The sequence below is a fragment of the Solea solea genome, chromosome 13, assembly GCF_958295425.1.
Source record: "Solea solea chromosome 13, fSolSol10.1, whole genome shotgun sequence".
Lineage (NCBI taxonomy): Eukaryota > Metazoa > Chordata > Actinopteri > Pleuronectiformes > Soleidae > Solea > Solea solea.
Genome location: NC_081146.1, coordinates 18,227,785 through 18,253,333, shown reverse-complemented (window position 1 = coordinate 18,253,333; position 25,549 = coordinate 18,227,785). Strand labels below are relative to the sequence as shown.

Here is a 25,549-nt window from a genome sequence, read left to right as displayed (position 1 = left end):
AATGGGAAAAGTATGACGTTTTTATTAAAAATATGGGATTTATATATCAATGTAGACAGGACTATTAATGTAGACCTCATTTTGTTTTGTAAAACCAGGTTTACAATAACAGCAACAGGGGGCTGTACGAGTTTTCCATGGAAAACAGGAAGATTAAATATAAAGCAGCACAATATAGTTTTCCCATGAAAAGTGTGTGACTTCTATCACACACACTATCACAAAAACACAGATTTACTCAAATTAATAAATCCATTCAAATCACATGACAAAACAACATAAAAGCCCATAAGAAAAACACTGCCACAGAATATTAAATATTTGACTATTTCTCATAAATATTTGCTCATAAATATTTGCTATTAAAATATGCATACAGCACATGTATAAAAAGTATAACACGGTGTCGTAGATATTTTTGAACAAAAAATAATTTTACTATGAAGGGTCGCAAACCGAGAAATCCATTCAAAAACGGATGTATCCAAATCAACCACCTGGCGGCGCTGTATCCCCTCTGTGTGACTACATGCATGTGACCGCTGTATAGGGGCGGGTCTATAATGTAACAATTAGGTGCTACAGTGTAAACCAATAAAGTGCCTGTGATAGCAGAGCACATCTGTCCGCCGCTGCGCCCTGTCTGTCAGTCTGTCTGTCTTCTACTTGCCGCGGACGCAAACTGGACTAAGCTCGGACATCAGATGACATTTGTAACGGTAGCGCCGCCAAAGAGGACGGTACTGATTCACAACACATTCATACGAGGTGCGTAAGCTTGTGGCACATGAAGATAAGAGGGAGCTGTGAGCTTAGTGGGCTCATTCAAAGCAGAAATCGGCTCTAAACAGAATGTGTGTGCGTGAGTGCGCGCTCTGCGATGGATGCAACAGGATTATGTTGTGCTCGTACGGGGGAGGCTGCTCTGCTCTCCGTCCCAACAGTTTGTGAACCGAGGCGCCGGCCTGTTGCTAGGAAACCTTTTTGACAGCTGGGAGCTTTTTTGGAACGTGACAGTTAATGCACTAATGGTGTCTGCTCCTCTGGCAACCCAAACCCTCTCCATTGTACCCAGGTCAGTCAGTTCGTGCGTAAATCCTAAATGTCGCTTGTGCGTAAAAGACAACACTTACCAATGTGGTTGTTTTCACTCAGGAGATTTATACTCACTCAGTGGAGGGGTGTTTTTCTTGGAGCAACGGCCTGCTGTTGGTTAACTATCTATCTATCTATCTATCTATCTATCTATCTATCTATCTATCTATCTATCTGTCTATCTATCTATATGTCTATCTATCTACCTGGTGTGGTTTGCAAACAGTATAATTCTAATATTTCCTTTGTCAGAACCATATCATCAGGACGTATGGGATGTTATGTGCAGCATGCATATCATGGCTGGACTAGGATATACCTCAGCACATCTCCATTTAAATGAGTAGCACTTGCCTGTAGCCTTGTGTCTGAAGGTCACTGATGGACGGATCAATGACTACATCTTGCTGGGGACTGTACTCAAGAGCAGCCAATAGAACACTCAGCCCAGCCTACACTTAAGGGGATCCACATAAACAAACAGGCTTCCATCTATAAAGTAGAAATATGAGTGGATCTGGAATGACTTATTGTACAGTGGGTGAGTAGTGAGTGGTGTTTCACTTAGAATACCTGGAGCAAGCTTTCTGACCTCTGTTTCCCTCCAGTGCTGCTGGATATTATGTCACTGGAGAGCGTGGGGTATCAGATTCAGGTGTGTTGCACATTATGTCAAGGTTGTAGCTACACCAGTAGGACTTGGAGGTGTAATTCGGACGCTTGTTTGTGAGAAGTGTTGAGCATTGTTGTTCTCCGTCTCCATGGTCTTGCTGCCCATGGCTGTCCGAGATGAATCACGAGAAGAAGAATTGTCAAAGTCAACACCAGTTGTTCTGAGGAAAGGAAGGAAGGAGTCAGTATTAGCTGTGACACATGGCTGCGTCGCTCCACCCTTTGCACAGGAGGCTGTCTCGGGGTGACTGGGTTGAGTGTCTTGACTGAGTAAAGCTGACGCGCTCTTCTGTCTTGTCAGGCTGATGTATGTGAGGAGACTGCTGTCCTCGGGAACAACATACAATAGCACCTCCACCACCGTTTCCCCTCCCTCTGTCTACAGGGGTATGCCTTCTGGACCCAGCCTCAGGTAGGTGGTGGTGTGGTCTGTTTGTGCATACATATTGTGCATTGATTCTTAATTAAAGATGAGGTTGCAGAGAGTAAATCACCTTTAAGTAGCCAATACTGTATTCACAATAAGCATTTGCAGTGTGCAGACTCTACTACTGTAGCTTTCTCTAAAAATAAACCATCTTATTGTTAGTGGAGGTTTAACAAGAGGAGAAACCACTGTGAGAAGTAAATTCTGTATTTTGTGAATGTGCTATTCCATTCCTCAAAAACTGTCAGTACAGCCTGTCTGTGTATTTAGAATGGACCGACTCATGATAAGCTATGGTTCCCTTTGTTCATCACAAATGGAGGAGAAATGTCACCCAGTGCAACTCTGTTGCTTGTTTATGTGTTGCTGTTGTTTGTTGTTATCAACAGAGGAGCTCTAAAATATAGCACAGACGAATCTCAGACTTAAGCTACACAATCAATACATGTATCGCGCCAGTTCATTAATAGGTTTGATGATATATTGGGGATTACTTAACGATAAGATAAACATGGATTGCCAAAACGAATATAAAATAAAGCGATCATGGACAGGATTTAAGAAATCCACCTCCTGTGGTAGATGACAGTGTACGCCACTCAAATATGCTGGACTAATTTCATCTAATTAGTCACAGGATGTACTACTCATCCAATAATAACAATACTGTATTGTATTTGTCAAGCTTGTTGCGCACATTTGGGACCTGAAGTTGAAAAGACATGGGGGGAAAAAAAAGCTAAAGTGTTCATTACATGATGGGAAATGCATCCGTTATTTGTGGAGACCTGCATGTGATGTAAAATCACCATGCCAGCTGAAATGATACTGAAATATGACATGACAGAAGTGGCCATTTAAATGTGCACACGTCGTCCTCGGCTTCAACCGAGAGGTTAAAGATATTTTTATACATTTATTTTCACATATTCATCACCATTATTCCATCTCTCTTCAGAGCCGTCCATTTTGTCCTTATCTCCCATCGGCTCGCCCTCCGGCAGAATCGGGACTATCAAGCAAACAGCCCTGACTCATCATTCATCCTACTGCCGGCTCATATCGCACACATGCACCGCCACACACCCACTATTTCCTCTGTCTTACAACCCTTTACCATGACGGTGACAGAACGAGCCTCGCTGCAGACAGCAGCATTAAGTGTGACGGCTCGGGACTGTAAGTGGACAGAGATGGACTTGATAGATCGACTGGTGCGCTGATGATGGATGAGCATGAGGAAAGACAACGGGTTTCGAAAGAAACGAGGCATATTGCTTCGACTTGGGTCCACAGCACACAGTCAGTCAGTCAGTCCCAGTTTTAAGATGAGTTCTGAGATTTTTGTCCCATCCACCATGAGGAATCTGACTTAAGAACCACGAGACAGCACAAATGGGCAGATACTCATATAAAAAAAAAAAAAAAAACGTCATAAAAAAACATTTCATGTGATTAGTAAAGTTTAGCTGGTCTATATTATATTGTATTCATCCCTGCTACAGTTTCAATAATAGAAATGGTCATCATGGGTGTCACATCCTGTGGACCACCCATGAGGCGTTACACATTTCACCATAGGAGTGATGGTAGTGCTGGCTCTTACTCCTACCATAGTCAAACTTACATTTTTCAATCATACTAAATATAATCTATACATACAAAGAGCCAGTGCACAGAACAACCGACACATAACTACACTGTAGATAAAACTCTGTCCTTATTCCAATCCAGCTCACAGCGACAGTGTTTTGCAGATACAATGTTCTTATATTAGCCTGTTAGCAGACTAAGCTTGTGGCTGAAACGTGGTCAAAAGTCATGGCAAATGATCCGTACAGTTCGACAACAAGATCTCACTCACTCACTCATTGTCTAATGCTTTAACATGAGGGTCGCAGGGGGAGCTGGAGCCAACAGTAGTAGCCGATAGTAAAACCACCTACAGTCCACTTCACTACCGGGTACTTACACGGGAAGAACATGCAAACCTTCTAGCTGTGAGGCAACAGTTCTAGTCACTCCACCATGTGCCCTCTCAACAAGATCTGTAACCCGTCCATCTATCCATTTTCTACTGCTTTATCCTTCACATGAGGGTTGCGGGTATGCTGTGCCGATCTCATATGACATAGGGCGATAGGCGAGGTACACCCTGGTCGGATCGCCGGTCCATCACAGGGCCACATATAGAGAGACAAACAACCACTCACCTAATCCCCATTATATTGCATGTTTTTGGACTGTGGGAGGAAACCAGAGAACACCCACGCACACACAGGGAGAACATGCAGAAAGGCCCTTGTTCCGACCGGGTCTCGAACCTGGGTCTTCTACCTGAAATGCCACTCTTGAGGGGCGATGAGGTGGTAGTGTTATAAGAAGTATATGTATTGTTATATAACTTGTACTTTGTGTTTTCCACGTGTGTTTGTGTGTGTGTGAAGTAGGGAGATGCTGACAGGACAGAGGCTCTGCCAGTCAAAGTCCCATCAGGACTTGGTCCTCTCCGCCCTCAACCAGCAGAGAAAGGACGGTCTGCTGTGTGATGTCACGCTGGTGGCCGGCGAGCAGAAGTTCCACGCCCATAAAGCCGTCCTGGCAGCATGCAGCGATTACTTCAGGGTGAGTCCTCGGCTGTGTTCCATACCTGGGAAAAACGTGACATTTACAGCTGAACAGGAGCCTTACAAGTGAACACACACACATTTTACATGTACAGTTGTTAGACTGATAGAAAAGACTGCACTTCTATAAAAAGCAGGTAACGCTCAGGCAGTGCAGCTCAATGCTGATGAGAGGGAAAGAGAGAGAGAGAGAGAGAGAGGTGACAATAATACACTGTGTTATGTAACAATCTTCTGGACTGGTGGATTGTTAGAATTGGCACAATTAAACCTGTCTTACTGCCAGGGATCCATGTGAAAGAACCTCATTAGCAGGCAATATTCATGCAGGGTTATCTCTCAGTGACGCTGCAAATAAGAAAAACTAAAATTTGCCAAAGAATTCTAAATTTCTAAAATTCTAAAAAGTGCAGGCAGCTTCAAACTAAATAGAAAGTCCTTCAGGAGCTCATCCTTCACAAGCCCGTTTGTTTTTGTGTGATCTCTCAACGAGAGGTTTGTAGCTGAAGGTAAACCCATGCGGTCGGAGATTTTCTGAGACAGGCCGCATGGGGGGGGAAAGTGCACAGATGAGATTCAGGGACACAGAGCAGATTAGGAAGTAGCAATTAATCCCTCTTGAAAATGAGAGGCAGATTAAATATGTCTAAATTGCTGAGGGATTATTCCTCCCGTGTGAATGTTTGTGTGTGTGTTGCCGGTTATTTTTACTTCTCTCCACACCGCGCTGAAGGTGGGCGAGTCACACTCCTCTCCTCCTTTTGTTCATCCTCGTCACTTTTGTTCTTCTTTTGTTCGTCACGCTCCGTTTTTAAATGCCAGTCTCTCGGGTCCCGGCTGAGCCGAGAAACGCCGCGTTCCAGCACTCAGATGATTAAATCAGCTCGTTACTGTATTCGGGGGAAAACTCACTCCACTTCCCCCGTTCCTCTTCGGGGCTTTGACATTATCTTTGGTTGGTGATGTAACTCCGCCGCTCGGTGTCATTTAGTTCATTTGCTCAGGTGAAGAAGGCGTGCGCTGTACCTCTCTCTCCTCCTGTGTCTCCGTCCTGCACAGTTGCAGTGATTATAACACATTATCCAGCCCAGTGGACATGAGAGATTGTAATGAAATACCTGAGCGAGCGTGGGCTGTTTATCTGGGACTTGTCCTGAATGTGTCACCTGTCCCTTCCAATGCCTACACACCACTAAAATGTCTGGACAGCTCAGGGGGATGTTGCCAAAACACTCACACCAGCATCCTAAACGCACGCACACACACAAACACACTCTCAAGCACTATACACTTACACTACACAATTACTTGCACTATACACACAATACACTCCATAGATAAATGTTGTCTTCAAGCCCTGTAGTCAGGATAGAACTCATATGAAAAGCTATTACTGTATGTGCAACCACCGTCACTCTGCTCTGGCTTTTACTGCTTCATGAAGACAACGCTACAGGATTGTACTGCATTTAGTTGGGACCACATCATTTATAACAAATCTCTTCTCTCGGCCTTTCTGTGCTTTCTTTTAATAGCTCGATTTGATCATTTGATCCTCTGTAAATCTGTAAATTGATCCTCCATGGGGTGAGTGAGGCTTTGATTGCCACCGTCGTCTGCAGTGCACAACCCCCCAAAAAAAAAAGTGTATTTCCTTTCAGATTTGCAACGACAAAAACGTGTCGAGCACATTTTTACGGGAACTTCTAGCCTCTCAAGGACATAAAAGGCTGCTAAAAGAACGGTGTGTTTGCATATTGTATATCTACAGATATACTGTACGGTATATACAATAATACGGAAAAGGTGAAGAATACAGTGGTTGTTCATCAAGTTACAGGACTCTCTGTTCTTTTGCCTTTATGTCAAAAATAATGAATCACTGGCTACTGGACATAATGATTAACAGACCTACCTTCAAAAAGTGCTGAAAAGTAAAGTGTGTGTTAAAAGTGACAAGCTTGAATTAGCTTAACCATGGAGGTCAACGAATTAATAATCAACTAATAGAGTCAAGCACACATAGGCGTTACAAAATACTACTACATGCATCACAAACTCATACGATTCATTCGTTAACTCCTTGACATCTGGTTTCTTCGCTCGTCTGACACGTCAAACTGAATTCAAAGACATTTGAGGACGTGTCATTTCGAGGCTTGGGCAGCACAGATTTACATTGGCCACCATTTCCTGACATGTGTCGGGTCACACTCATCATTGATTCATTGAGAGAATTACTGACAGATGAATCAATATTGAAAATAATCCATATACATGCAGCCCTAATTAATTGACGTTTGTAAATGTTACGTAATTAACGACTTTAGCAGGGTCAAATCGTAAAAATGTGGCACCTCGAGTCTGTGGTATTGCCCTTTTCTGGCAGCTTGCTCTTCATGTTGTGAAATACTGTATCTGCCTGTAAGTAGTGTATCGACAGGCAGATAGAGAGATGTGCCAAAACGTGACTCGACCTCACTGAGTACTGTAATATTTCACTGAGTGTGTTAGGGAGTCTTGAGTCCTCTCTGGAATGATTCCCTCTTGCAGACACACATCAGGTCATGCTCAGTGCGACACTGCAGCATCATGTGAAAGGACTGCAGTGAGCTGCTCAGTGTTTCTCTGCGCTGGATCTATATCCCAAGTCAGAGGGGGCCATCCGTCACCACCAGCGCTCCCTCAGCTCCCTCCTCCACCAAGGTCAGGAGCATGGATGCTGGTGGTGAACAGCTCTGCAGACACTGGAGTGTCCTCTCTCTCACCCTCACTTTCTGACATGGGAAATGCACACAGTGGGGGGGGGGGGGGGGGGGGGGGATGTAAAGGCTGTTTTTTTTTTTACGTCTCTAGCGAAATGTCTGTGTTTTAAACTCTGACTACAGCTCACACTACGATCACACCCCCAGATTTGGCCACAGGCCCTCCTGTGTTCAGTGGACCACTTGATTTTTAATTAGCGCAGTGGTAAATCAACAAGGCTGAGCTCTGTGGTGGAGAGATGTGCGGGGCTTGCTTAAAAATCAGCAGTCTGGGGGGGGGGCCTTGTCAGGTGGTGCTCCTACACGCAAACTTGGCAGTCTGGGGGCCTTTGAAGCTCATAATGCAGTTATACACCCAGTCAAAAAGAGGAGATAAGTGATTGGACTTTGGCTGAATGACTATTCTGAGGCCAGTAGACTGTGGGGGAAAGAAGCTGCCACTACACTGTCAACAATAACTTTCAAAAACAACAGATGGCAGCCGTTTGGTTTGTGACAAACACCAAGTGAAGCTGCACAACCTTCCTGTCCCTCAAAACTACAAAGAAGACTTGTATTGGAGATGTTCACTGTGGCTACATCTGATCCGTCGCCCTCCTCCTTTCACTCCCCGCCCCCTCTTCCACACCGCTGTGCCCCGTTGGTCTGCCATGATCAATGGCTCTGTCATTCCCTCATGATGTGACACCAGTCAATAGCTATGATTGGCAAGCAGCAAGCCGAACTCGCGCTCAGCGGGGCCAGACTGCAGTCACAGCACCCGCTGCTCTGATTTCACACGAGTGTGATGCACACGTGTGTCTGTGTACGTGTGAAGCGGAGGGAGAGAGAAAGACAGAGGGGCTGTGTAACAGGAAGTACTGATTGTGCTATTTATTACTGCTGACCTCCAGGGGCTGAAACAGGTAAATTAAAACAGAGTGGCTCTATGTTGTGTCTGGCACAGTTAGATCAACTCTGAGGCTGTTGCCTTTCTGCAGCATGTGCACATTGATAAAGGAGCCTATTCATATAGCTTTTATATAATATAATCAGCCCTGGAATCAACAGTGAACGACTGCAATGGATTATTATTATTATTATTATTATTTTACCATGGATAGAATCAGAAAAGTGTATTTTCTGTCGTAACAGGAAATCTTCTTTAGCGTTAGCTCGACACACAACATAACAACATGACAACTAAAATCATGCAGCACAGACTTTTTTTTTTTTTAGACTACACATTGAGTGAATATGTCTAAAAACAAGTTCAAATTCATTTTTCGAAACGAGGATAAGAGGCATGAATAAATGCAATGTGGAGCACGTACAGTGCAGACACCTATTTTAGCCTCACTCCACTGGCTGCCCGTGCACTTTAGGGTTCATTTTAAAATTCTTTTAGTGGTTTTTAAATTTTTAAATTGGATTTGATTGTTCATAAAAAGTTGATTTAAAGGGTTTATAGCTATGGGAATGAATTCTTCTTGTAGGTGCCTTTCCTGGCGATAAGGAAGTGAATGTCGGACACTTTCCAACAAATGCCAGACAAAATATCTAAATTATTTGTGATGTTCTGTGCAGTAGTTCTCCCTCAGCTGACCACCATCCTTTGACTGTCACCAGGCCATGTTCAGCTTGTGCATGGTGGAGAGTGAAGCAGACGAAGTGACTCTGCAAGGAGTGACCAGCGTTGGACTGAAGCATGCTTTAGACTTCGCCTACACCGGACAGGTGAGCACGAGCATCAGCTAACACAACTGGTTCCTAATATATTTGTATTGGGAATTGGGCCACAATTGGATTGATTTAAAGATATCTATATATCTATGTATATATATATATGTATATATATATATATATATATATATATATATATATATATATATATATATACACATATGTATATATATTACAAGGATAAACCCCCTGAAAAGTATTATTTTGTGTTCAAGCGGACCCTTAGATAACATCATCATCATGTGGTTTTTAAATGATTACTGTGACCTCAACTCTATTTTGTAAGCTGGTTTTGTCTAAAATGATTGTTTGTAACCTGTTTTCTAAATCTGTACTATTTGTGATGATTGTGTGCTGCTGACTCTCCTGGCCAGGTCAGCGTTGGAAAAGAGATTTTGATCTCAATGGGCTTTATCTGGTCAAAGAAAGGTGAAATAAAATCAAATAAATATAAAAAAAAACGAGGGACATACTGGTCTATTTGACTCTAAAAGGAACCGTAATTTACTAAATGGAAATAATGCTGCAATGACGACCTAAAAGTAGTGTTTGAGAGTCATTCAATTGGCTTCACTTCCTGAACCCAGAGAATATTATGTCCTTTATTCATACGGTCTTTGGGCTCAGCAAATTACTGCTACTATTAGAGTTAAAAAAAAACACAACACAATTTCCCCTGTAGATGTACTTGACAACAAGGATGAAGTGGCAAAAAATAGAAAAATAGTCAAGTAAAGTCTGCACTTGTTGCGATACCGTGCCTCACCACCGGCAAGAGCATCACCAAAGTAAATCACAACATGGATTTTAGAGAGAACCACTTCTAATCTCAGCAGCATTAGTCTCCGCTGCAGTGCGCCTCCGGATCCTGTGTTTATTTTGGGATGTACAGATGTTAGATGTTACTTTATAAACTGATTGATCAAACCTCTGCAAAACCGTCATCACACTACTGAACAGGAAACTGAAGAGGAATCAATATTTAATTTAAAAAAGTAAAAAAAAGGGACACTGATTGTAAGCAGCACGATCACAACCTGCGCAGCATGTGTGATTATTTCTAATAATGTTCCTCAGTCTTTTTTTTTTTATTCTCATTCTTGGTCCAATAAGCAGCCTAGCAGATTATGCAGTGTACTGAGAGGCCAGGAACTTTGTAATTGCTCCTAATTTTATTTCCACAGTGGAAATGAGCAAAGAGTGAATCAGTTAGGCAGCGTAAGTAGGTCAACAGCAGGCTTGAAAGCCGCCCTGCTTTGCTTGGCTCAGCTACTGTCTGCCCAGAGGAGATGATAGCAGATGAGATGAGAGCAATATGTTTATCCCCAAACATTGTAGAAACAACAGTTTCTGTAAATCATATCATTTATCAGTTATCAAACCCCATGACGCTCCTGGGACACATCACTTTTTTTTTTTTTTTTTTTAAACACACTTTCTAATCAGTCGGGAATTCTCAATACTAACTGTTGCAGCTTTGCATGTTTAATGTTAGACTTGAGCTGCTAAACAGTCCGTGGCCGCTGTTGTCCAATTCTCCTCATGATGCACCGCGCGTTTTCAAGTGTTCGAGCGCACGCACTCTGTATTTACAACGTCATGCTGATGTAACTTTAGCAGAACGAGGCCTGGTTTGGCACTGGCTGAAAAGGTCATGGAGTTTCTTGTAAATAGAAAAAAGAAGAAATACGTCTCAAAAATGCCACTATAAGCCTCTGTAAGCACCAAAGCAGATTAACAGGTTTATTTACGTCAGTTAGTACGATCACCTGAAGAAAGCTGTATCTGCTGAATTAATAAAGGTGGGGATTTTTTTTTAGTTTTTTCATAAATAACGAGAGCAGGCATTTCAGGCAAACCTTTCACAGCTCCATGTATTTACAGTATGTAGGGCAGGCAAGGTTTGTCCCTGCCTTTTAAAATCTAATTTTAAACTAAATTACATGTGGAATAGGTGAGTGCGCGGCATACGAGGACACACACACACACACACACACGGCGTGTCTAGCCTGATTGGGATATTACGTCCATGATTAATGGGATGTTTAACTCCATGTGGTGCTGTTACAAAAATGGCAGTTTAACCTTTGTACAATTCACATTACCTGGCAATGCTCCCAAGAGCTTAGCCGTATCACTTGGCTGAGTTACAGCGCTCTATATCATACACAGTGGTTCTGCAATATGGAGGAAATATGGGGGGGGCGGAGAGTTGTCAGCAGATAATTCTAGCTTCTGTTCAATCTGCTCAACGGGAGCATTTTGGCAGAATCAATGCTGTAATAATTGTGTAAACATCTTGCTTCTGTTGAGACACTGATAAAGGTGACTGAAGCACATTCATGGGGTGTTTTTGTTACTGTGGCTGAGTGGTAGAGAGCCAGTCGTCTTTCAAATGGAAGGTAGAGCGTTCGATTCCCAGCTCCGCTAGTCTAGACACTTAACCCCACGTTGCTCCTGATGGGTGTGTGGACAGAGTGTGAATGGGTATGAAAAAGATGTGCTGTATGAATGTGTGAGTGAATGGTAAAGTAATGTCATTTTTAAATAACCTGGAATATAGAAAGAATTTTCTAAACATATTGGTATAGTAGTATATGATCATTTTAGTTTGGTCTTCTCTCACATTCATTATTAGCATCTCTTTATCTTTAATGACCTCGTATATTAAATTCTTGTTACATAGGAACACTAGTCTTTCAGGTACTTTGTGCCAGGATTGAACTTGGGAAGACTGCATTCAGTATCAGTGCCGCAATATCTGGTGGCGTGTTCTAAAACTAGATTATCCTGCGCCACTTGCACATTTTCGGTGCTTACATAATAAGTGTCCACCGGCAGCCAGCTACTGTTTGCCAGCAATTACTTTGTGTGTATGGTTTTGTTTTGTTTTTCTGTTTTGCCTTGATGTTGCTGTTCGTGCTCAGCATCATTCAAAATGAGGGTCTCCCTAAACTGATTCCTGATTTTTGAAGAAAGACTGGATGAAATATAGTGAGATGAAAACTAGATTCAAAGCAAACTACAGTTTCAAATGTCGAGGTTTATGAAACACTATTGTTTCATAAACCTCAACATATGTTTTTCAAACATATTAGTGAGGAAATGAGGTGGTTATATACTGTATATATATATATATACACACATATATATATATATATATATATATATACACATATATATATATATACATATATATGTATATATACATATATATATATATATATATACATATATATATATATATATATATATATACATATATATACACATACATATTGGCAGCCAATGGCCAAGTGGAAAGGGAACTTGACTTGTAACCGGAGGGTTGCCAGTTCAAATCCCTACCTGGCCAAAAAGGGCTGGGGTACTCCTGAGCAAGGTACCCAACCCCCAATGCTCCCCGGGCGGCAGGGTGCAGCCCACTCCCCGGGTGGCAGCCCACTGCTCCTAATTCTAGGATGGGTCAAATACAGAGGAATACTTTCCCTAAGGGGATTAATAAAATTAAACTTTATATGATTAGGTTACTATAACTGCTCAACCACAGGTGCTAATCAAAACGACAGTTTATCTCACTCAGTGTACAATTGTGCTTTCAACATAAAATGCATCATCACATGATAGAAAATATAACACTTATCATTAAAGTTTGTAGGATATCACAACTCTCCAATATTAAAAATATTAAGAAAAACCAGGAAACAATCCAATATATTATATATGTTATACATTAAGAAACCCAACAGTTCAAGTATCTGGTGTCAGTGGACAGAAAAACAACTTTCTTTTAACAGGAAGAAATCTGCGAGCAGAACCAGACTTAAATGTCTGCATTGCTATGTATCTGTGACACAACAGCTCCTGCCCAGGGACAAGCTTGTTATTGCCAGGTGCTTGTTCAAGAAAAAGGAAAAAAAAAACAATATGCCACTCGGTTCGATAAACCTTTCAGCAAATGGTCATAAGACAAACCAATGTTTTTTCCTCTTTGAGCCAAAAGATAACAGGATGTGGTAGAGTACTGACCCATGTATGCGCAGTCGTGTGTATAAATAAAGTAAATACTGATAATACAGTTCAAAAAGAAACCGTGTGTGATGTGGTTTGTTCTGGTTTATCCCAGATTCTGCTGGAGCCGGCAGTGATCCAGGATGTTCTGTCTGCAGGCAGCCACCTTCAGCTGCTGGAGCTGCTGAGCCTCTGCTCTCACTACCTCGTCCAGGTATATACACACACACACACACACACACACACATACTTGTTTTTCTATCCTCGTAAGGAAACCTCATAGACATAATGCATTCCCTAGCCCCTTACCCTAACCTTAATCTTCACAACTAAATGCCTAACCCTAAAAACAGTTCGACTTCCATTCATTCGACTTCCAGCTGACAACACACATCTACTAAACTAAACTATGCACCATCCTCTTTCTGCAAACAACATGGATTAGGATTGGGATAAAAATAATAATCCGACTCTATAGCAAGATTCCGAGATTGCTAAAAGACAAGAGTGGTGATAACATTGTGTATCCTGTGTACTTTTGACTCCCTTATGTCAGATGTGTCTGTGTACCTGAGAAAAATCAAGATAAAGACAGGAATCTGGACACATTTTTTGTCAAATTCAGATTTCTCTTTGTACAACCCTGGTCACTAATGCATTCACTGGAAAAGGTGACCAAACTGGGATAACAGCATGTAAAATGAGTATTGAATATGATCCTCCCTGATTTCTGTCAAGGAAAAAAAACAACCTTTCTAGCTGCAGTCACACTATATCAGCAACCCGTGGCCAAGTGGAAAGGGAACTTGGCTTGTAACTGGAAAATCACCGGTTCAAGTCCCCACCAGGTCAAAAGGGCTGGGGTACTCCTGAGCAAGGTACCCAACCCCCATTGCTCCCTGGGCGCTACTCAGTGTGGCAGCCCACACCTAATTCTAGGATGGGTCAAATGCAGAGAAACAATTTCCCTAAGGGAAATAATAAATCTTATATCAGACCCACTGCCCTGCATGTTCTAGATGTTTCCCTGCTCCAAACACACCTGATTCAAATGATCAGCTAATCAGCAACCCCAGCAGAAACCTGATAACGAGCCCTTTATTTGAATCAGGTGTGTTGGAGCGGGCAGGATTGAGAAACCTTGCAGTATATGATGACAAGAAACCACTGTTTTTACAGTCTATAACAAACATGTAAATGTACACCTTTTGAGATATTTCTCTTTGTTTAACTTAGCACAAACTAGCCATAGGTCGGTTAGCTGCATCCCAAAGCAACACAATCTGTAACAAAACAAGTTGTGCTTGAGAAAGCAAGTGTTATACTGTGTGTTTTTTCTGCTTATTTCCTGCCTGGGTAAACTGACAGTTTGGAGGATTGTTCCTCTGATCAAATGTAGGCTAGCGCATTCATCAGAGGCTGCTTGAGCTGCCAGTAGGTGGATTTATATGATCTTTTGGCAGAGTCAGGCTAGTGTTGTCCCAGTTTCATGGTTTTCTTTTTGTGCTGATGTACATCCCCCTCCGAGCTAAATATCACTCCCAACTTTACTGTCAAATATAATCACAACACAGCAAAGCGCCACTGATTATCAGTGTGTCCTCGTGCACAGGGAGATTAAGGGAAGGGGACAAAAAAGGTCCTCTGGTCAGATTCTGTTGCTTTCATTTAGCAGGTTTGATATGAGTCAGCGAAGGTGCCAGAGCTCCTCGTGAACTAGGTCATCCTGTTGCCTTTTCCCTGTATATTATTATTATTAGTCTGCCGGAGACCAAAAACTGTTGTGGATGAAAACAAATCAGACTGAAGCTGTTGTAGAACTACATGCAGCTATTTTACACACAGTTTAATAATGAACTCCTTTACATTTGTTGCCTTTGTGTTGCTACTGTAATGATTCCATGTGTTGTTTTATCTTGTGAATAGTGATAGTGTCCTCAGATCCAGTTACCAGACCAATCTTTTTAATCAAAAAGGTAAACTTTTGCTCTACTGTGCCACCTGGTGGCTGGAAAAGCCTCATGTTTTTTTTTTATTATTTCAGTTTGTGTTGATCAGCAAATATGTTAATCTGAACAGCAACACCCCGATGAATAAGCCATGAGTTTTTGTGTTTGGTCATCTCTTTAACAGATTAACATGCCGCATGTGTGCACTCATCGCACGAGTCACACTCGGCAGTTGACTGATGAAAGTGCTGTTTGGCTCGGGTCAATAATAGTAGGTAGGGCCCAGACCAATAACATCGATTTACCAATACACACTGCACCCTCTGACTGAGTAAGTAGATATATCGGCCGATCACAATCACCCACTTCCATCCACCAATATGATGGATGCTCATGTGCGGAATTAACTTAATTGGATACTGAAGAGCTGCTCAATACCCCACTTGACTGTGTATTTCTATAAGTCCTTGACTTTCAAGTGAAACAGTGTCACTTGCCGTGTGTGTAGTTGATGTTTCTACATCATTCATAATTTCAATATTAACTTTAAAGTTCATTTAAATGTTATATATTCCGATTCAATTAATCGTGGATATTGAGATGTTGCATTATTCTAGGGTGAATGGCACTCGGAGGAGATGCACTCGCTGATGCGTGTGCAGGACAGCCAGAAGATGGCAGTCTTATTCCACTAGTCAGACCTCATTTTTATTGCATTGCTCCTTTTCCTCCTCTCGTCTGTGTCCACATTTGCTCACAGCTTATTTTGACGTCCAACTGTGGGAATCACAATCATCTCACGTGCAGCATATGTGGTATTCTCCTACAGAAACAAGAATCAAAAGGGTTTTGCTTAAGGGTTGGGTTTTGCCGTAAGGAGCATTTAAGCACATTTAAAGTATTTATGATTATGACATCGTTTGTTAGCACTAATGAAATTCAATTTGAAACATAAATATTTTGTGCACACATATCACAATTTAGAGGACAGACAGGAGCTGTTACCGTTTCATGATTTTTTTTTCAATGAGAGGATGAGTTATGCTGTCATTGTATTACTGTATAGGTTATTTCTATTAGCGACCATGATTGACTTTATTTATTCATCCTGCAGGAACTGGGCAGCGTGAACTACCTGGAACTGTACCGCGTGGCTGACCTGTTCCACCTCCCCACCTTGGAGGAGGCCGTGGTGGGCTTCCTGGTGGAGCATCTGTCTGAGCTGAGCCAGAGCCGACAGGAAGAGGCCCTGCAGCTGCCCTACCGCCTCCTCAGGGAGGTGCTGAAGAGCGACCGCCTCACCTCCCTGAGTGAGGAGGAGATATGGAAGGTAGTGGAAGTGTGCGAGCATGTGTGTGTGTGTGTGTACGTACTTGTATTTCTTACCTCTTTCTAACTCTATAAACACTGACATTGTCAGGACAGTAGTCCTCATGGAGACCAAAACCTGGTCCTTATGAGGCAGAACATGTGTGTTGGCAGGTCCCAGGATTTCCTTGCAACCAGAGACATGAGGAGATGCAGATTAAATGTGTAGTGTTCACGCGATGTTTTGATTAATAACAACACTCACGCTCTTGCAGAATTGCATGGGTCAACTTATAACACAAATAAACAACTTAAAGGGATAGTTCATGGTAGTTTTGACACATTATCGACACTAGCTCCAAATTCTAACATGACTGCCTGTGGGGACGGATGGAAAGACAGATTTTAGTCACTGATCTATACCTGCTTAAGTCTATGATATCTGAAAAATCGTTTTTTTTCTTTTCTGGAAACATGAAAACTGATTGTTTGAAGTGACCTCAATGACACAAACTTACCAAATTAGGCAGCAGGAGAACAGCACGTCCTGTGTCCCTGTGAGTTTAAAAAGTCCCTGGAAATTGCTGGAAAGAAAGTGGTTTACAATGTGTCAGGAAAGGATGTGACAAACATATTTCTAAGACACTGAAGACAGAAGCAGGTGTCGATTTGTGTTAGGTGAGCCTTTTTGTTTAATCACCAAAAATCTGCTTTTCCTTCCATGTCTGCTGGCATCCGCGTGTCCAGGCCAGATCATGGAAGCGGCTGCTCCTTCAGCAGGGCACTTGGCCATGTCAGTCTTCATAACGAGTCAATACCTCATACAAAAAGTGAACTATCTCTTTAACACTCCCATCTCCACATCATAGCATGCTTCTGGATGTGTCGCTGCGTGCGAGAGACCGTCAGTCGATGCATTTAAGTGCGAGTGCGCGCGTGATGAAGTGCTTGGACTGTGGAAGTGAAGCGGCAGTGCAGGTTGGAGACTTTGCCGTTTTGACTGTTCATTTGCACCAATCAGCCTCCCATCCTCCCACACCCCTCCACCTCCACCGCCAGATCTCTCTCCCTCTCTCCTTCTCTTCTCTGATTAGGCCCACTGCGGCTCCATCAGGGCCCCAATCCCCCAGCTGTCACTCGGCCGCCCGTCTGATTGAAAACAATCAGGCCTCTGATGGCACAATTACCCTGACCCTTTAGCCAGCCGCCGCTGCCATAATCAGCCTCTGATTAGGCTGCTTTGGGCCTCCTTCACTTCGCCCAGAAGGTTAATTTGGGCATCAGACGGAAGCGAATGGCAAGCGAGGGCTGTCGTTTCGAAAGAGTGGGGGTGTGAGGAGGTGTTGGGTGGGGGTCTGTGCACACCAATACAGGAGAGATATCGCTTGGCCGTCAGTCATTGTCACTCAGAGTTTTCTTTGGGTCTCTCATGCTCTGGAAATCACATTTTCACTGGCTTTGTTTTTTTGGGGGTCTTTTTTCTGCCATCCTTTGCTCTGCCCTTCTGTAGCTTCCTCCCTCCCTTTATGGTTCTCTCTCACTATTTCTTCCCCTCACTCACACATACACACACATTCTCTCTCTCTCTCTCTCCCCTCTCCCTCTTTTCCCCACTTTCTCTTTCAATACAGAGAGGAAGGAGGGAGAAGGAGTTGATTTATTCTGTGCCCCGAGGAAGTTGTGTGATGCAGCGTGACCTTCACAGTCAGCTGCCATTGTGCAGACACACACACACACTGTCACTTCAGAGCTATGAGGAAGAGAGAGAGAGGCAGGGTGAGCGATAAAGAAACAGAGGTAGAGGCAGGAGGGTGGCACTGATATCACAAAAGGACAATCCTGTCTTGCATGTTTGTTGCATATTCACAGTTTAAGTGCTGATTGAAGAGGAAATAAAGGGAAGCTTTTGTGCACACATCATTCACCAAAGGCCGTGTGATGGTTTCCGTTGTAAGACTGTGATTTGTATCCAATGTTTATCCGCGGTCATCCTTGTTGTTGTTTTCCATTGGACTCAAAACTCGCCTTTGTTTAACAGGCACTAACTTTCCTCAAGCCCGCTTTGTTTTCCCGGGTAATGGCATCAGTGATCTTCAGTCATCTTGCCCACATTTACACCTTGTTGCAGCTAAATAACCTCGCTCTGCTCTCAAGTTCAATTAAATTCCTTCACTGGATTCCTTCAGTGTTTGCCTGCATTAAACAGAGGATGCCTGTGGATATTTACAGTTTCCATATTGAATGCTGCTGATTAAAAAATGTGTGTGTGTGTGTGTGTGTGGGCTTGCCTCAGCCTCAACAAGCCAATAGATGTCCATAAAACCGATTTAACAAGTTAACTACTCTATTCTTTTTCATAAAGGTGGGGATGTCATCACACTTCTTTTCTCTTGCTCCCTCTAGTTGGTCGTTTTGTGGTTGGAACACGACTGTCGCTACCAGTACACCGAGGATCTTCTGCAACATGTCCGCTATGGCCTGATGGACGTCCCTACCCTGCACCACCTTGCCAACAGCCACTCGTTGGTCCGGTCCAGTCCTACTGCCGCCGCCCTGGTGGACGAGGCCCTAGACTACCATCACGCCGCCTTTGCCCAGCCTCTGCGCCAGTCGGCACGTACCAGGCCGCGCTTCCAGTCCCTCACCCTTTACATAGCTGGCGGACGGAAGCGGGAGGTGAGCAGAGTCAGGGAGCTGCGGTACTTCAACCCGGCAGCGCAGGACCATGTGCGCGTCGCAGGCGGGTCCAACTGGAGCGAGCTGGCACCCATGCCCACTGGCCGCAGCCACCACTGTGTGGCGGTCATGGGAAACTTCCTATTTGTTGTGGGCGGTGAGGTGGAGCACGCCACCGGGAGGACGTGCGCTGTAAGGACGGCCTGTAGGTACGACCCCAGGGGCAACCGATGGACTGAAATAGCGCCCATGAAGGCCTGCAGAGAGCACTTTGTTCTGGGAGCTCTGGGTCAGTACCTGTATGCAGTGGGGGGCAGGAACGAGCTGAGGCAGGTGCTGCCTTCTGTGGAGCGCTACTGTCCCAAGAGGAACAAATGGATGTTTGTCCAACCCTTTGACCGCTCACTGTCCTGCCACGCCGGCTGTGTGGCTGACAACCTGCTGTGGGTCTCAGGTACACAATATGAGGGAGATGGACAGCCATTCTCCTGCAGGCATAATTTTTTTACCTTCATTCTCCACACACAGATGCATACATTCATGTACACTCACGTTTACTGTTTCCTGCATATTTTTTTTCCTTTCTGATAAAATCCCAGGCTGCTGTTTGTTTGTGTTACAGGTGGGGTGACGAACACAGCTCAGTACCAGAATCGACTAATGGTGTATGATCCAGAACAGGTAACCACGACGCCATTGGCAGTTTACACAGCAAGACAAGTTCACTCATTGGCTAACACTGTAAAAGCATCCATCCGTCTTCTACCGCTTTATCCTCCACATGAGGGTCGTGGGGCGGACAAGGTCAACAAATGTCAAATATTTGTTAAAACAGTTGACAAGTTTTCAGTTTTGTTCAGCCGCTCTCCTACTGAGGTGAAGAAATACAGTCATTTAATATATAGATTATTTTTTTTTTTTAAATCTGTCCTCTTATAAATGCCACTAAAGTCCTTCTCAAAAACAATTTATAAAACATTTTTGTGAGAAAAGTTTTGCGCGTGCTTCCCACACAAAAACACATAAAACAACCATGATACAAATGCAAAGTATTTAGTTAAGAGAGTCCACAGAACTTCACATATATGGGTTTGCTTGTGCAAAGCATGTTCACGTTGCCTACTGCTTTCACTTATCTCCCTGCAAAACAAAGTAGCAGTCCTGGAGGAGTTCTACTGTACTGCTCTCCTCTTTCTCTGCTACAGTTTTTTCCCACAGTAAGAAGATATTTATTTCATCCACACAAAGTTCTCTGAGACCTTTGAATACTGACACATATATAGTATATCGAAGTACAATTGAGTTGACAGTGAACGCTAAGGCTGCGTTTGGTTTCACTCGTGTAACGGTAATGTTGTGATGTCATGCGGCGCCATTTTTGAAAATCTACGCCACACTTGAAAGACATCAGTGTTTTTTAGAGCATTAATGCAGACCTTATGTTTACGGTGATGGATTACACAACAAGGCCAGGGTGTACTAATTGATTTTCACACCATATGGAAATGAAATGAAACCAAAGTCACCCAGGAAAGAAAGAAAGCCAGATAAGAGTTTCTGAAACTCACCGCAGCTTACTTTAGAATATATATAATCATATATATGATATATATAGCATATATATATATATATATATATATATATATATATATATATATATATATACACATATATATACATATATATGTGTATATATATATACATATACATATATACATATATATATGTGTATATATATATATATATATATATATATATATATATATATATATATATATAGCATGGAGGAATGCAGTGTGTATAAGTGTAAGGTGTATATCCATATGGGTCCGTGTTTGCCGGTGTTGGAAGCAGAGAAGGTAGTGAAAGAGAGCGGGCGAGAGTCTCATTTGTATTCACCATGAATCTACATTCACCTGCCAGAGCAACAGCAACCCCCACCCACTCTACCCTCAACAGATGGCCACCCGTCAGCTCCCAGCAGAGACACACACACACACACACACTCTCATTCTCTGCCTCAATCAAGCGCACACGCTCCCACACATGCACACACACACCGACACAAAATAAGCTTCAGCACACTTAGTGAAATGAGCAGGGATGCTCGGTGTAAAATGGAGTGGCTGAAACATATGATTAGAAATAGGGAGGGAAGTCATTAGTACAAACCAGAGCTCTAGTGTCACGTTATTTATCTAGCACTGAGCATACATCAATTACCCATGCATGGATATGCTTAAATATTAATCTTCTTATTCATCCGCCTTCCCTTTTCCACCCCCTCGCTCCCTCCCTCCCTCCCTCTACGTACTATGTCTCATCTGCATCACATCACTTTCTCTTTTTCACTTCTTCCCTTCCATCTGCTTTAACCACCTTATCCACTCTTCACCACCACCTCCTCCTCCTCCTCCTCAGGACCAGTGGTTGGCCCGCAGTCCGATGCTGCAGAGGCGAGTTTACCACGTCATGGCGGCAGTGAGACGACAGCTCTACGTGCTAGGTGGCAATGACCTGGACTACAACAACGACCGCATCCTCGTCCGCCACATCGACTCGTACAACATGGACCAGGACCAGTGGACTCGCTGCTCCTTCAGCCTCCTCACAGGTGGGTGAAGTGAAGGATTCACACATGTGAACATGAACAACATCCAAATCCTTCATGGCTGAGTGTTAGACCATAGACCATATATTAAAAGTGGACACAGTCCAACCCAATAATAAGAATAAATTGAATTGAAGTCTATTATCCAGTTTTTCACCAGTTTCAGGTCCTCTTCAATAGAACGTGATATCAAATTTGTGCATCATGTTCCCATTCGTAGGAAAATGGACAATAAAACACAGTGTACAGTATATGAGTGACCCGTTGCCTGGCTGCTTTTGGCGTGAATTCCCAGTTGGAAAACTTCCGCAATAATGTACTTCCAATTTCTTAACTTGCATTTGAAAGCGGTTGCTCGCTGCCGACACATCCAGAGAATTATTACGTGCAGTTTTCCTCAGCTCTACAGAGATTTACGGTGTCTTTCACCTCGTGTGAAGACGTGAACATGAATCACAGGTGGAGTAAGCTGGAAATGTTTTTGGCATTATAGATCAATGATTCCATAATGACCTTTCAGCATCATGTAAATCACATGATCTAAGAGAGGGCAGAACACTTCTGGGCTCCGTTTACAGCTGCACAGCTAAATATGCAAGTGTCGTGCGAGGCTTTGACCAATCAGGACACATGTTAGTGACGGGGGACTTCGTGTCCAATCACAGTTCAGAGAGAGAACCTCTGAATGCAGATCCCTTACAAAATTCCCCAACTAAAGTTCCCATGGAAAGTTTCTGGAAATCTACACAGTATTTTCCAGTGAGTTTCAGAGATGGAGTGATTGCCTCAAGTCATTAGATAAGAGGAGCTCAGGACAGAGAGCTGTAAGTGTGTATTTTAATTACCTGTGGTTGAAACTCACCAGTGATTCTGCCTACTGCAGCTCTGATCTAACTGCACCACAGTAACACTGTGGACTATAAAGCAGCTAAAGAGCCTGGTGGTAGTTTGCCAAAAACAAAAACAGAGCTGGAAAGCAGAGTTTAAAATTGAAATTCTTATTTTCTTTTTACCATCGTTTTCAGTCGACTTGTCAGCGGGAGCCAACGTGACAGTCGGTTGCAGCTACTTTGGCTGCGTCAGAAAAGAACAGTGTTGACGAAGCAGAATTAGCCAAGTGTCAAACTCAAGTTAAACTTAGTGCAGAGTATTTAATGTGGATTAGAAATAGAAGTAATAGAACTGAAAACCTTCTATCGGGAATAGAGCACAGACACTGGATACAGTGTCATCTCCATGCAGTAGGATGTGCTTATATTGAGTATAGTGCTCTGCTTTCACCTTTTATGAAGACTGCCAGGGTTTAAAGTTCACGTGACCTTATATTCCTTTCCTCCTATTGCGTCTGTGAAAGTTTGAGACAAAGTCACACAGAAGAGAACAGCAGCTTACAATCTTAAATCTCCATACCGTCTTGCCCTCGCCCCCCTGTCTCCCACTATTTATCTCCCTCTCTGTCTCCTGGGGGACATGGAGAGTCATATTGTCAGAATGCCCTCTGCGTGGCACAGTGAAGCATTGTGTCGGCTCTGTCCTCCCCAGGTCAAAACGAGTCCGGCATCGCTGTCCATGATGACAGGATCTATGTGGTTGGAGGGTACTCCATTTGGACCAACGAGCCTCTGGCGTGCATTCAGGTGAGACTTATCGATCAACTCTCTGATACTTCACAATTCACAGATACTATGTGGCACGAATAAGTTATTCTGTGGTAGATTCATATGCTGCTCATACAGCGAGGTGAAACAGCGGTAGGCTAATTATGAAATATCGACTGCGCAGACATACATCATACGTCTTGTGTTGTTTCAGCGCGGAGCCGAGGCTGAGACTCATTTTAACTCACATTTTTAACAAAGTGGATCCGTCCGTAACAGTGAAGGCGTGAGAAAATGTTAAAAAGATTTATTGGAACGAATGTATTCAACTATCAAATATTTTGACATAGTCAAATAAACATATTGTGCTCCTGCAGTACCAAATAAACACTGATGTTCAGAACTGATGACAGTATATTTAGATTTAGACATTCAGGCTTAAAAGTAAGATGAATTTGTATAATTATTTATGAATATTAATAAGTTAGAAACAAACAACAAACATTTAGACCTCTCTGACCTTGACCCTCTGAGATTTCACCCATAAAACGAGTTATTAGCGTGTTGTATTATTAATCTTTGCATGTAATTACCCCTCATGTGGCGTTGCTAGAGGAAAACAGTCAGGATATCAGAGTCAACTTCAGGGCAGACTGGACGACGGTGCCAAAAACTGCTATTGTAACATGAATGCCTGTGCCATATTTCCAAAAAGTTTCAGTGAAGGGAATCTATTAGAACACCTATGTCTTGTTTGCAGGTGCTGGATCTGAGCACGGAGGGGAAGGAGGAGGTTTTCTACGGGCCAACGTTGCCGTTCGCCTCCAACGGTATAGCAACTTGTTTCCTGCCTGCTCCATACTTCACCTGCCCAAACCTACAAACTCTACAAGTCCCTCATCACAGAATAGGTGCCGTTTAACCCACTGATGAACAAAGCGTCAGAAAACGTGAACAAATGATAAAAGACCATGGGAGGAGCCTCTGCTGGACTCTGGACAGGCGAATGTGACTTTCTCAAAAAAAGAAAACGTCCTCGATCTTAGTAATCATCTGGAAACTGCCACCTCTCTGGTATCGAGTGCAGAGGGATTTCTTTGAGACCCAAATGTAATAACATGATTTTCCTGATTCACAAGAGCCATGTTATTTTTGCAGGCTTATGGGGAAAATCAGACACATACAGCTGTCACAATAATACAGCATTACTGTTGTATTTCCCCAAAGACAGGCAGCATTCAGGATGACCAGTGATGATACTGTGTGCAAGTTAAGAAAACATAACTCTGCAGGGATCAGAATTCCCCAAGAAAAAAAAAAAAAAAAAGGGAACACGATGCCAATCCTATTACCAATTAAGTGACTTTTGGTGAATTGCCTTGTTTTTTTTTCAACCCATTATAGGGATGTAGGAGCCTTTTAGCTGAAATATCTATATACAAAAGTCAGTTAAACCACTATAATCACTTTGATGGCTTGAAAAACATGTGCTGCATTGTTTTTTTCAAGATAAAGAGGACCGAGCCTGTTTCATCATCGACTCGCATGCAATTTTACATATCTGGTAAACAAGTATGAAGCGCCTGAGGCTGAGCTAATCAATACATAAATGAGTGTGTAATGTTTTGATTCAAATTAAGTTAAATTAATAGAGTTTCCTGCAACAACAGCAGCCCCGTATAGTACCACTATAGTATGCGAGTATGATATTGACCTGTGGAGCTGAGTGTGAGATTTTCATTATGCTCAGGAACTGTTTATGTTTAAAAGAATGTCTGGTCATTGATTCACAGAGTATCTGCTGTATAATCTCCAAAGTGTGTATGTGAGATGATAATAATACAGCATTATGCAGATTTTCAAACACACCAAATGGAGAGAAAACACGATCCCTGCACTTTCCTCGTCTGTCCAACGTAACAATGTGTCTGAAAAACAGATGGATTTTAAGGTTTCAGAATAAAGATGCTACATATATATATATAAATGGTGCCGAGAGGTATTTAATGAAAATGGCTATTAGCTGTGATGGTGGAAAGAAGGGAGTGTAACAAATTATTTAGCAGCAATAGCACTAATTTAAAGCAT

At 42.8% G+C, this 25,549-nt stretch overlaps 1 protein-coding gene across 4 annotated transcripts; it reads left to right on the top strand.

The window, feature by feature from the left end:
- Positions 1 to 598: 598 nt before the first annotated feature.
- klhl32 (kelch-like family member 32) lies at positions 599 to 25,440 on the top strand. Of its 4 annotated transcripts, none has more exons than XM_058646715.1 (11): positions 599 to 768; positions 2,069 to 2,179; positions 4,645 to 4,819; positions 9,195 to 9,302; positions 13,435 to 13,533; positions 16,383 to 16,598; positions 18,980 to 19,706; positions 19,875 to 19,933; positions 21,674 to 21,866; positions 23,406 to 23,500; positions 24,222 to 25,440. In XM_058646715.1, exons 2-11 carry the CDS (start codon positions 2,073 to 2,075, stop codon positions 24,381 to 24,383), a joined length of 1,941 nt encoding a protein of 646 aa, XP_058502698.1. In that variant the 5' UTR covers positions 599 to 768; positions 2,069 to 2,072; the 3' UTR covers positions 24,384 to 25,440. The 4 variants fall into 4 exon arrangements, with proteins under 4 accessions (XP_058502698.1, XP_058502697.1, XP_058502699.1 ...); XM_058646714.1 differs by having other exon boundaries at positions 4,642 to 4,819; XM_058646716.1 differs by lacking the exon at positions 2,069 to 2,179 and having other exon boundaries at positions 4,642 to 4,819.
- Positions 25,441 to 25,549: the final 109 nt, after the last annotated feature.

What these genes read in the sequence shown, in the direction of transcription:
- klhl32 (XM_058646713.1), top strand. Translation starts at nt 885, where the DNA reads ATGCAACAGGATTATGTTGTGCTCGTACGGGGGAGGCTGCTCTGCTCT. An exon ending in CATGCAGCGATTACTTCAGG is followed by an intron (nt 4,820 to 9,194) that starts GTGAGTCCTCGG and finishes GACTGTCACCAG; the next exon opens with GCCATGTTCAGCTTGTGCAT. An exon ending in GCTCTCACTACCTCGTCCAG is followed by an intron (nt 13,534 to 16,382) that starts GTATATACACAC and finishes TTCATCCTGCAG; the next exon opens with GAACTGGGCAGCGTGAACTA.